General features: G+C 35.5%; 1 protein-coding gene and 1 long non-coding RNA gene across 3 annotated transcripts; both read right to left on the bottom strand.

Annotated features, from left to right (window-relative positions):
- Positions 1-270: 270 nt before the first annotated feature.
- LOC125489011 lies at positions 271-11,595 on the bottom strand. 2 transcript variants are annotated; one of them, XM_048623266.1, is made up of 4 exons: positions 11,502-11,595; positions 11,135-11,242; positions 10,144-10,525; positions 271-342 (listed from the first exon to the last, which is right to left on the bottom strand). In XM_048623266.1, coding segments are annotated over exons 1-4 (495 nt in total). In that variant the 5' UTR covers positions 11,504-11,595; the 3' UTR covers positions 271-339. The 2 variants fall into 2 exon arrangements, 1 of the variants encoding a protein (XP_048479223.1); XR_007266662.1 differs by lacking the exon at positions 271-342 and having other exon boundaries at positions 11,492-11,510.
- On the bottom strand, positions 7,923-8,983 carry LOC125489012. The gene is made up of 2 exons (XR_007266663.1): positions 8,524-8,983; positions 7,923-8,278 (listed from the first exon to the last, which is right to left on the bottom strand). It is a non-coding gene; the product is annotated as an uncharacterized LOC125489012 (long non-coding RNA).
- Positions 11,596-14,083: the final 2,488 nt, after the last annotated feature.

The raw sequence follows: 14,083 nt of genomic DNA, 5'->3' as shown, positions 1-14,083 counted from the left end.
GAAATATTTAAGGTAAATAATTATTCAAATTAAATGAAATAAGTAATATTTTTAAATTAGGTACTTCAAAGTTAAGTTAAGTTGATAAATACTTAATATGAATTTTCGATATACTTATGGTTAAACGATGACTGAAATATTATATTGATTAAATGAAATAATATTCAACAGTTGAGTTAAGTTAATTAATTTATAAAAAAATCACTATAGTAAAATGAAAATGGAAAAACCTACCTAATTAAAAAATGGAAAAAATAAAAATTATAAAAATTAAATGAAATAAGTATAATATTTATTAAAAAACTTCAATAGTTAAAAAACGGTGGTAAGTTGATGAATTTACTTAAGGGTCTGCAAGGGGTAATCGAGGGTTGGCATTGTCATAGAATTATGTAGTAAACGATGCTCTACAACCTTGAAAAAAATCACACAGGTAGTCGAAGAGTCTAGCTAGGTGCTGAATGATTCGAATTTAAGTAAATGCGTATGGATAACTGTAAATAAAATTCAGAATATCACGAAAAACCAGAAAATCACACTCCCGTATTGTAACAACTGTTTCGTAATTATTATGAATTTTCATATGATTTTTATCATATTATAAAGTTAAATGCTTGGACTAGGCGCTAAATACCTTGTTTTTTAATAAACACACACTTATTTTGTGTAAATTAATCGCAAACTTGAGCAATTTTTTTCCCTCAAATCTTCATACAAATATCTATGGCGGCTTTCTGTGTTATAAAATCATAAACACAAGTGACGTTTGACTCAGTCGGCCGCTGGCCTCCAAAGAAGGGTCACGTCGGTTTAGGCAGCACTGACAGCTCGCGATCTTATCGTGTACAAACACAAAATCACTGCACATTGGTTGTCATTGCACTTTTTCAACTTTTATGACACCAACATAATTTGATTTGAAATTGAGGAAGCATAATTCTTTTATTATATTCAATACATTAAATTAGATAGTGGGTAATATTCTCGTGACATTACAGTCTCGTAAAAGTCTGATGAGGAGCAGGAATATAGCGAATGGATCTAAGTGATGACAATACGCAGGAACATTAGGTTAAGGATCAAAAATACAGTCTCATGGTGCTGGTGGAGGTATGGTCTCGTGAGGATCTGATGAGGGCAGTAACACGGTGGTGGCTCAATTTTATTTCAAAGATGTTAATAGCTAAAAGCATTGACTTTGGGCTATTAATTATATTCTTCAGAGAGAGAGAAAGATATTTTATTTTCCTCTGGATGAGTTAGGTTTACTGGGTTTACTAAGTTCATTCTGTTAATGGCACCAAGTTGTTATGTGTTCATAAGTAATAATTATTGATTAACAAAATGCTGTTGGTTCTCCACGAAAATGTAAAAATAAAAATAATATAAATAAAAATAAATTCGTAACGTAAAATTGTCAATGACGGAATTTCTTCTATAGACAGTAGCCACTAAAAAAAACCAACGATAGATTGCGTGATTTGAAGATAAAGATAAAGATACATTTATTCGACACATAGACAGCAACAACAAAAAAAAGAAAAATATGGATTTCAAGAAAAAGAAATACATACTTATACAAAACAACAAGGACAAAAAAAATAGAACATGAGACAAAAACAAAAATACAGACAAAATACAAAACAATAACACAACGGTTTGCTGTCCGGAGTGTTGAAACGGCACCAGCTCAGCATGAGCTGTGGACAGTAAGGCCACAGCACTTGATTGATCGGCGAGCTGAGCACCAAAATCAAGAAAATATTCAAAGTTTCCATACTCGCTTTTCACGCACACACATCACAAACTCATACCTTGTTCTAGGAGCAATGTCTACCCTGCTGCATTTCCATGACCACTTATCACTAGTGTCCCACCGGTTTCGGTGCTCAGCGGAATAGCACCATTAACCATTATTATTCTGAGATATCATCACTTTTTATTCTGAGTTACCCAACATAAAATCACGCCATCTATTGAAATCATTTTTTAAAATTAGGTTTTGTCTATGGTGTAATCCCCAAATTTAAGGGTAAAAGCTAAATAATTCTATTTTAACCTTTTTTATACCTATTATATTAAAAGACCTATTCAACGATACCCTACCTACACCATCAAAATAACCGGAAAAAATATCAGCCCCAATTTACTTGTATGGGACAGGGAGTACCACAATATTTTTTTTGGGGTACTCCCCATCTATGCGAAATGACAACTTGATATCTTTACCCGTTTCTGAGAAAAAGGGCGGTGACAGACGGACAACAAAGAGATCCTATAACGGTTGCTTTTTTCCTTTTGAGGTACGAAACCCTAAAAATAAGAAAAAATATTATGCTGCTACCAAAAAATGTACATACAGGTATTGAAAAAGCGGTATATACTAAACAAATTATAAACAAACAAAAAGGTATTTTGTTTGTTTATAATTATATATTTTTATTTGTAACTTTTTAGTTGTTTTTATTCTATGAAATTTTACGTCAGTAGTTCATGATCATTTTTTATTTCAATAATTTTGTTGTTATTTAAATAGGTACCTTCAATATGCATATTTTTGTAATGTGAAAATCAAGCCCTTTCATTCGGTACCTTACACGGCAATGTTGAATTATTATTTTTTCGATCATCACTTATGACCTCTAGAGGGTGCTATGTACATTTTAATGTAACGTCACATAAACTATAACCATCGTGCAATCAATACGCGTCTAACAATACTTCATGCATCAAAATTTATCAAGCCGTTTAGGCTACAGGAGGGAACAAAGAAACAGACAAACATACATACATACAATCAAAAAACATTACCTTCCTCCTTCGGCAGTCGGGTAAAAAGGAGTAAGACAGGGGGTCATTCTGAACTTTTGTTCTACGAGTTTTGGAAATTAACAAAAAAAACCTTTTTCATAGAAACTTTGTTGGACACGTGACTTTTTACCATGGAAAACGAATATTTTTTTTTCGCGAATTTGCAAAACTCGTAGAACAAAAGTTGTTCAGAATGACCCCTTGACTCATTCCCTTTCGGCTTAGTATAGCCCTTTTGCGACACTATGAATTTACTTTGCTTCGTCGTCGGGGTTCAGTTGGCTGGAGGATGTCCGAAACTTATTATCTACACTTTAATAGTTGTAGTTACCTTTCTACAAGTAAATACCACATTTGTTTGAAAAAGCTAGTCGGGTTCCGAGTATGGAGTAAAGTGGCACTCCTATTAATTTCTACTCTTTCCTGGTGCCTACCAGTGTAAGTAAAAATTATACTTAAGTACCTACCCTAAAATCACCCAAAATGTACTTGAACATGATTTTCAATAAAGTTGGCGAGTAAAAGTTTATCGAACCACTGTGCAAACTTACATGTGTGCGTGTCACTGCGTGTGCTGTGTGAAGAGCATTGAAAACCCAAATTTGGCGCGGCACGTCACCCTGTACGGGCCCTTAAGGCTGTCACTAAAGCTGGAAGAAAATCAGAATCTGTCAAATCTAGTGAGGGGGGGTTGAGGTATGCGGGGCGTTCTACGGACAATGACATGAAATTTTAACATAGTACTCGAAAACATAAAAGTGAAGACATGCCACTTTGTTAAAAATATACTAAGTAAGTAATATTGTTTTGTGATACGAAAATATTTATTTTTATTTGAAAGTATTTTTAATATTTAATAATTAATTATATATAAAGTCGTACCCGTGCCGATATTTATACAGGTTGTTGCAAAAAGGGTTTAATACTATGCCGAAACCTACGTGTGCAGCATGTTATTGATGTTATTTCTAAGCCAGGAAATGAAATCAGAATGTAAAAAAATCGCGAAAATATTATCAGAGTTTAATAGTTCAGGGTGTTGTATTAAACTCTGCCCCCGTGTGAGGTATAAGAATAGTAAATAAAAAAAGTATAGTTAGCCGAAAGGGCGTTACTCAGGCGTCACTCTGAAAAACTTTTATCCTACGTAATTTTTTATATTCGTGAAAAAAACGCTTCTTCATATAATTTTTTTTTGGTCACGTGACCTTTTAGTTAGACGACCTGTTTTTTTTTGGTGTTTCAAAAGCAGAACAGTAGTTTGCAGAACTCTGCATATACAGGGTGTCACAAAAGGTGCTGGCAAAGGGATATGGGGAGGTCACCAGAAAAATAATAACATGTAAGTACCCCCGCAAGGGAGTACATTAGTACAAGGCGTGAGTGTGTGTTTTTTTTTTTTAAGTACTTATGTGTATTTGGGATATGATAGAAATAATATTTTTGTTTCTTAAAAACCAAAAAATTTACACCTTGCTGCGCTCTTTTGCTCACTGTAAGTACACCTACAAATATTGCTGTATTAAAAAAAACGGTTTTGTAATAACGATTATAAAAAAAAGGTTATTTTCATGTCAAGGAGTCATTTACCTAATTACGATTTCACTCAACAGCAGGTGAACTGAAAAAATAAGTTCTAGTTCTATCATCACTTTAGATCGCAAACATTGTAACTCCACTTTTCTCGGCGAAAAGTACTCTTTGGTGTCAATAGAAACGTTTTTTGAATTCACATGTTTTCCTCTTTATTCGAAAAAAAAAAACTGTATTCCGCATTTTACCATTTGTTTTCCTCTAAACCCCAAACCGTGATTTTTAAACAAGAAAACTTAGTAATTACCCTTTATTCTCATATACAACGTGCGATGTAGGCGAACGTGAACGAAAACTATGCAATAAGCCTTTGTTTTTATTACTACTTTAGTAAATTACAATAACATACTCAACAACGTTAATTTTTTTTTGCAATGTTATGTTGTTAAATTAAGATCTAATATTTTATTAACATGAAGTTACTTTCAACTTTTTTTGCATCTATGCGTCGAATCACAGCATGACGGCTGCTGCAGCTTCCTGCTGTCCTGCCCTCCAACCAATCCCACCAGTACTGCAGGTTGCGTCGAATACGAGCCATTCTCTTCGACTTGACAAGACAGGTGCTCCCGGAAGGATCATAGATCGCACGGAACCCGTACCGTATAGATAGAGGCAACGGACTCCTTTGCAACAGCCCCCCAGATTCGGAAGTAGCCCATGCACTGCATGGCGAGCACAGCTGCAGCAATTTTTTCGTAATGAATCATTGGGATGTCATCCCCGAAGGAGGCTCTCAGCCTACCTCACGACCTGTGTGACATTAGAAAAATGCACTGTGCTAACGCCGTTTGCGAGCTTGATTTGCAGGACCGCGTTGTATGCCAAGTTCCACAGCAGAGGGGTCCAAGACCTACCGCTGTGGAACTCCGCAACTGAACTTCTTCTGTGAAAACAAACCCTCCCTTTTCGCATCCTTAATGTACTTGTTAGACACGTATGACCTCTGTCAATTTTCTGCAGATAAGAAGACAAGTGATGGTATACAAGAGCCGCCCTAAAGGTTCGCCCTCTAGGGGATAGAGTTGAACGCGGTTACTATTTTTAAGCAAACAGCCAGCGCAACAACTCGCCCGTGGTTCTTATCCTGCTCCGACAGTGAACGAACGCAAAGTATTGTACCCACTATTCGAATCCGCATTTCGGATGCCAAACTGACTGTCCGAAAGGTCGAAACCGTACCACCACAGAGGTATGACTCGTTCGAAGAGCTTATCAGGCTCTTACAGCAATCAGATGTGTCGGTACACTGAAAGATAATCTACAGGCCTGCTTTATTTATTTAGGAGCACTAATGGCCTCCTTTCAGTCATTGAGTCACTGGCACTCAGGCTGCGGTTGAACAGGAAGATAGACTGTCTAAACAAATCATTTTTAGGCTAGTTAAAAAAAACTTTAGGTGGGTAGTATGCCAACTAGAACTACAAATAAAACAGTATTTTTGTCTCGTCTAAAATTTGGTCACGAGGAGTTACGATGATTACGATCTAAGGTGACGCTGACGATATTTTATACAAGGTATTGAAAAAAGGGTATAAAGCTTAGCCAAAAGTGGATTTAGGTGCCATTCTGATCCACTTTTCTTCTACAATTTTGAAAATTCACGTAACAAAACCTTTTACATAGAAACTTATTCGATCACGTGACTTTTTACTATAGAGACCGAATTTATTTTTCGAGAATTTCCAAAACTTGGAGAACAAAAGTTGTTCAGAATAACCCCTGAGTCAAACCCTTTCGGCACAGTATACCCTTTTTGCAACATCCTGTATAGGTAATATCAGGTTAATATCAGGACCTGGGCCTGTAGAGTGAGACTCGGCATGGGGAGTCATAATTTATAGATCTTTTAGGTTGCAGTGGCGAATGGGCACTGGTAGCCCTGCCCTTTTCTATAACTATAACTATAGGTAATTTTATGGCAATTTAAAAATGGTATAACATTTATCTATTTGAAAAAATCATTAAAAATATACATTACCTATCACCCTAATTTAAAAAAAAAATTCAGCCCTTACTTTAAACTTATAACACCCCTCTATTTCCTTCAGGGGTTAAAAAACCTGTGTATTTAATATTTTCTTATGAGTTTTTTTTAAAAAACTAGGCTCTTACATAGTTGTACATAATATTATGCGGTATTTTATTCCACTTGTAACGCATAAAATTCATAGCTACAGTAAACATTTCATTTTTTTCATGGCGAGATACAGTCGCACTTAACCGCTTTTTTGCAAAGCTTGTTAAATAGATTTAAAAAATTATGTAAATTTTAGATCTTCAATTTTTAAAAATACTTACTTATTTTTAACAACCTGCACGCGTAGCACAGTATGGCGGTGACAAGATATAAATGACAGCTAGTTGCAACAAATTGTGTGATACCAGTTGTCCTCACAAACGCTAACATGGCCAACACGAAATAATCACTACAAGATGTGAGTTACAATTTTGACAGCGAGATTGGAAGATTTGTCTTATTTCCTAACATGGGTGTACCAATTTATCCACACATGTCTCAGTTTGACATTTGTTTAGGTAGCATTATATCACTCAAGTTCGAAGGTGGTGATAACATGTGACACAAATTATTATTTGTTTAGTTTTTGTTAATTTCATCCTTGCTCTACAAGAAGAGATGCAGGAAAGGAAAATTACTATAATATTTATAGGGAGGATGATCTGGGACTCTAATAACCCATTGAAAATGCTTTAAAAACAACATTTGTCAAAACACACATCCTCTTTTTTATTTGACTAAAATTATATATCTTTTACTTATATGTAGCGGTGTTAGCTCAGACGGGTAAGCGCCCGCCCCTCACGGAAGAGATGTGGATTCAAATCCTGTCGCTGACATGTGCTAATAAGTTAGATAGACATTAATTTGTTCCACTTAAACATTTGTACAGTTAAATTAAGAGGTGAAATGTGTGTGTTGAAGCAGACCAAAAGGGAAGCAACTCAGCGCATATGTTTTCCCTTAGGAACAAACCACAGATTTTCAGTTGTCTCCCATACTTATACTTTAAGTTTGCCTATTCACGTCAAAGTATGTAGGTAATGAAGTGGCTAATTGAATAGTTTGAATGCTAAATATAGAGTTCACGAAATTTAAATCATATAAACTCTACATTGAATACATCCGGCACACCGGGCAGTCAGCGACTCATTCTAATCCTTCACCACAGCGACAAACCCTAGTCAGGCTTTATGATTTATCAACAACATCTGAACAACACACTAACTGAGATGAAGTGGCTAATTGAATAGTTTGAATGCTAAATGTGGAGTTCATGAAGTGTAAATCATATAAACTGTACATTGAATACATCCGGCACACCGGGTAGTCAGCGACTGATTCTAATCCGCACACTGGGTAGTCAGCGACTAATCCTTTCACCACAGTGACAAACCCTAGTCAGGCTTTATTATTTATCAACTACACACTAACTATAAAAAAATAAGTGGGTATGCTAGCATGTACAACTAAATTAAACGGTTATAAAAATATAATATTTTCTTTAGGTAAGTAAAACATTTATTAAACTTTTAATTAATAAATTATAAAAAGTATACTATTTCACACACCATAAAAGCATATTAGGTATTCTTAGTTATCAACTATCACAATAATCAGTCTGAACTTGGCTTATATCAGTCATAAAATGGGTCTCATAGTATGTATGCCAAGTTCTTCAACTTTTTCAGTTTGGTGCCGCTCGGGTTCATTGTATCACCACAAGGTTGCTGATGTCATCTGACCATCTTCAGGTGGTTTCTGCCAACAAGAGCTCTCCAACCGTGTCTAGGCCATCAATTTCTGACCGGTTTTGACCATCTTCCGTCTTGCCTACAAGCCAATTTCAATGTTCTGTAACAAACAAAAATGTTTCATTAGATTTTAGTTATACTTATGAACTAAGATTATGACTCCTATTGTCATCTTCATCATCATCATAACCCATCACGTACCCACTGCTGGGGTACAGGTTTCCTTCCAATGAAGGAAGGGTTTAGGCCTAGCCGACCAAGTAGTGCCATGTGAAAAAAGTTTTATAAGTTGTTTTGTGTGCATATGCCCAATTATAATAACATGTCACGGGTACTGGCACTTACCTTAACTGTTTTTTTCCTTCCATTGATTATATAAATATTATTCAGTCAGGCCGTGGGACATGCATGGAAGATGATATTCTGCTGCGCCCATCAGGATCCTGCCCGGGCTTTTTTCTCAAGGCCTTCTAGCTCCTGGGTCCGGGTAGACAGTGGGTGGGTCATCAGTCAGGTGGCATGCTGTTTTTGTTCTTCGTCTCAGGGATCCGTTGCATCGACGGCTGCCGATAGCAGGAGCTCCCAAGGAATCTGAGCGTGCTTGGTCGGGAGCAAGCTTGGTCGTATATCATTTGATGAGACGATGTCCAAGAAACTCAATAAAGTAGTTTAATGAGCCAATATGAATCCATGGGGTAGCGCAAAGCAAAGTAATATTACCAAAACATTACAGTTCATTACACTCGAAACTCTCGAAAGCACCAAACAGTCAAAATTTTCTTCAAGTTTGACGTTTGGTGACATTTTAATTGCCAAAAAACCATAGACAATACAAACAACAACCACAAATGAGAGATTTTCGGAAAAAAATAACATTTGAAAAACCTATTTGCACAGAGCAGAAAAGTTATAGTGTCACTGGGACTAATGCCCAATCACCATCAATCACACAAATAAAATGAGTCCCATGTACACCCTATGCTAACATTTAAGACTGATATCAAAAAGTGACTCAATTTAATCAGTCACTTCACATGTTGTCTTATTATGGCCATACTAGCCGTGCTGTAGTGTACAGACTACCACATCTTAAAATATATATATATTTTTAATTAACTACGGTTTTTGGTTTCAAATAAAACAAATTATGAACTTACTTTTCAACACCCTGTATATTGTGTAGCTTACCTACCATACACAACCGTTAAAATAAAATAAATTACCCCTCAGAATATAAACAGGCTCGCGCTTTGGCATACTGCATTGACCGTATAGTTCTTATTCGGAGAATCTAATAAGTGTCATTATGTGCAATGTTTACCTTTATCTATGCATCTGTAACTCTATAGTAAAAAATGTAAACAAATCGAAAAGGCGAAATGTTTTCTAAGAATTTTCGGCTTTTCTGCATCTAAAATGATTAGAAAATTAACTTTCCATAGCAAATGCATATGTATTATAATACTTGTAGTCATAATTTGTTGATTTAATCAGTTTTTGTGAAATATTTGATAAAAAATAAAATGGCGTGGGTATCGCTCCTAACAGGCCGCCACCAGGGCGACGACTGAAGAAATCTGAAATCTGTCACGGTGTCATCATTTTTAAACAGGAATTTATTAGTTTTTTGCAAAAAAAGTTGACTTCTGGTCCATTAAATCCAACTCTTTAAGGTAACTTTGTTAAGAATTTAATTACCTACACATACATATAAGATTCCATGAAAATGGGCCCTCTGATTTCGAGGGTTTTTTCATAATAAGTCAAAAAATGGCAAAAGACATGGTGTGTTTGCATTTTTTTTTAACATACTTATTATAATCCTGCACCAATTTATAAGCAACTAACATGTTCAGTATACCCTCTGCTACAATATATATTTTTACCAATGTGATAGAAGCCACCGTTTTTCCAATCTAATCAAGTATATCAAGCCGACTTTAGCATTTTAGCTTTAGGGATCCCCTTAATATGAATTTTTTCGCTATAGTAAACAGGTTCGCAGTCTCCGAACACGGAGTGCGCTTCCCTGACAAACTTCTGCAGCGCCTGCCACGGCTCGCCGTCCTGCTCAGTCAGCAGTTTCAGATTGAACAGGGCTTTTTTCCACCGTTCCTCAGGCTTAGAGGTTTTAGCGTCAAGTGTGTTGTACACTTTTAGCTCAACATAAAATTCACCGTCGTTAATTAAGCTCTTTCGTACGGAGCCGTTGGCCACGCGAGACACGAAGCTAGACGATATAGGGTAGTTGTCCGGCGCTGCTCTGCTTGCTAGGTTTTCAGCTTCATCCAAAATCCCGAATATGTCCAGTTTGCTTGTGCCACTGGTCTTCTTCTTCTTATTAGTCCTGTAAACAATATATTTATAATTAAATAAACATAAAATATAGGTTTAAATTTATAAGTAGCAGTGGTGTAGGTATATTAAACGGCACGACTGTTAAAATATTGAAAGGATAAAGTGATTTTTGATGTAACACAATATATAATTTATAAAGGTCTTAGCCCACTTACACATCTCTGTACCCACTCACCAAGCGAGCTGTCTACTTATTTATATAATCAATGTAAAGTATATTAAATAAATATAAAATGCATAATTTTAATTTATATTTCTCTGTTGGGTAGAAAAGAGTTGTGTAAGTGGACTTAGACCTTAAGTATGTTCAGTAAATAGCGAGTTCTGTAGATATAGAGAATAACTAACACTTTAATGGTCACACAACACAATTATAACTAACATGTAGACCTCAAGACCTCACAACCAAAATTAATCAGTCTGTATAGGCGTCGATCCCGGTACATGAACCATCGCTGCTCACACAGCCATCGCATCATGCATTATCTTACTCAATTTTTATACAGTACAGCGAAAATAGAGGGTTATGGTATTAAATTAAATGAAATTTGGAATCATGTACCTAATTTTATAATAAAATAGGGATATGAGTACATACCTTTGGGGTTCTGCTGAGTTATTCTTCCGTTTGTTCGGGGCCGCGACTGCAGTTTTGCTTTTGGATGTGTGCGGCAGCGAGACGACACTTTCGTATTCTGAGTCAGACCTGTAAAACATATTTATTTTTAGCATTTCCATATCAAATTATCTGCACTAGATAATTGGGAGATTAAACTATCTATATTAAATCATTCATTTATAACTAACTTGAGATACTTTACAGATAATTTACTACTTGATGTGTAAATCAACATATTAAAATAGAAATTTACTTCATTATAACATTAAAGTTTAATTTAGGAGCACACACGAGGAAAAACAAAGAAACTTAACTGTAAGATAAAAAAGTACTCACGAATACTAACATTGTTTCAGGATGTTGATAGATTTTCACAGGAACCACGAACAGCACTTAAGGAATGACTGAAGAAAAACTGAAGGGTTTTACAGAGCGCACATACAGGCACGGTGATGGCTGAGCGAAGAAAGGACAGCCAAAAAATTATTAATTATTTAAAAACCATTATGGTTGTATTATATAAAATAATAAGTCTTACTTAATAATATTAAATTTTCAACCTTAACACTGCACTTTAAGGCTTACTTAGGTATTCATTGAGTTAGTCATATGACATTGTGAACTGTGCAATGTAGATGTGTGTCAGTGTGTGAAAATTGCAATCTCTGCAAAATAGATGTTTTCGAGTAGGTAAACCGACATATTTTGCAATAATGAAATATAACACCGGAACACGTTTATTGAAATGCATTTGTGCAACCATTACCCACAATTGGAAAAAGAGGTGTTATACGTTTGACATCTGTATAGGTGAAGTGTTGTGTTTGATATTATTTAATGAAGGAAGAAATAAACGACCGAATAGCGCGCTGGTTAGTAACTCTAACAGTTGTGCAATTAAGTGTTCTGCCCCGGCCGGGGATCGAACCCCGAACCCTCAGCATAACAATTAGAGTTACTAACCAGTGCGCTATTCGGTCGTTATACTTCTTTCTAAAATAAATAATATTGACTGTTATGGGTACAACATGAGACCTTATAGCTTATAGCTAAGAACGGTTATACAAGTGTTAACAGATAAGAATACATAGAACCATACTAGGATCCGTTCTTAGGTACTCGCATGTCACAAACACGAATAGTGCATGATGCGATTCGTTATTATTACCACTTATGTGGTAGTTAAATAAATAGGTTTCTTACTTAAAAAAACTCAACTTTCTTCGCTGTAAATATCTAGGTAGGTATATAAATTTACTTTAATAACAAAGTTTATTAACACCCAAAGTACAGAAAGTAATTTTATTTTATGAACCTATTTTAAAATAGAATCTAGTACTTCCTAATTCATTAACCACTAAACCATCGCATAAATGAATAGAATATGGACAAACAATAATATCATATATCAAGAACTGGCCGCAGCCGCGCTGCCTCGTGATGCAGCGTAAGCAAAACCGTGGAAAAGTCGATAGGCCGGGCGCGAGACCAATAGTTTTTAATATTAAACATACCTAGGTATAATTTCGCCAATATTAAGACCTTAAGCTGAGTCACAAGCATTTTTCGTAAAGGTACGTTTAATGTATGTAGTGTGTAATAAACTTATTTATAACTTTAAGTTTATATTGAACCAACAACCTGTGGAATGAAAACCACCATCTTAACCGCTACACCACAGGTAAACAGCCACGACGGTGTTTTCAAATATATATTATATCTCATACATATTCATATTGTTAGCTCCTGGTCTATTAGGCTTGGTAAAACATGGTAAGGAGTACGTAACATTTTATTTGAAATAATCTGAGTTAAATAAATAAGATGCATTTTATAGAAAACATATTTTATGTAAAAAAAACTATTTAGATATAAGTACTTATATTGAAGACATACTAACTTATATCAAACTAGTATGTTTATAACTTGATACCTACTTGTCATAAAAGAATTTCAAAACGTATTCGCTGACCATTTGGGCTTCAAGTACCTATTAGGTAAATATAATTATGATATTTTATCATACTCATTTCTTATGAAACGGTAGTTTCTTTAGATTGTTCATTTCTTACGCTATGTTTTAGAAAGTGATATCACGATCAAAATGATACCCAAAGTTGAGAACCCCGAATCACTTTACGTACATTGAAACAGACATTTTATTCATTATGGTTTTTAGACTCATACCACATGCAGGTCTTTGGGGTTAAGCATATCTCGACTTGAAGCGAGGAATCTGCGTCTTCGGAGTTGAGTGGCGGCTCCTAAGTCTTAAGCGAGAACTCTGCGTTTTCGGGACTTAGAAGCTAGATCTTACGCGGGAACTCAGCGCTCCCGGGATCGTGCCAAACCCAAGTATGGTTTAGTCCGGAGGTATCAGTTATGTATAAATAATCAAACAGGTTCCACAGTCTTAAGCGAGAACTCAGCGTTTTCGGGACTAAGGAGCTAGATCTTATGCGGAAACTCAGCGATTCCGGGATCAGTCTAGATTTAAACGAGGACTAAGTGTCTTCGGATCTTGACGCTGTATGATTATTTTAACAAAAACTGATATATACGACTTAAACCGTAAAACAAAAACTTGTTGGTTCGTTAGATTCATTTGTGCAGATAGTTTATATTTGTGTGATCTTTAATAATTAATTCACAGTTGGAAGCACTCATGTAAGTCAGTGTTTAATAAAATTTTAGGCAAATTATTTAAAGTATGAAGTTTAGTTCCCGAGCAAATTAGTAGAAATGCATAATCAAAATATTACCTATAAAAATAAATTATTGGGCATTCTACTCAACGAAATCAGCCAGGCGGAAAATAAATTATTGGGTATTCTACTCAACGAAATCAGCCAGGCGGAGGGCGACCGCAGGGAGCCCCGAACGGAGTGAGGCCTGGCTGATTTCGGTGGAGTAGAATGCCCAATAATT

The sequence above is a fragment of the Plutella xylostella genome, chromosome 9, assembly GCF_932276165.1.
Source record: "Plutella xylostella chromosome 9, ilPluXylo3.1, whole genome shotgun sequence".
NCBI lineage: Eukaryota > Metazoa > Arthropoda > Insecta > Lepidoptera > Plutellidae > Plutella > Plutella xylostella.
This window is presented reverse-complemented; position numbering and strand designations above follow the sequence as displayed.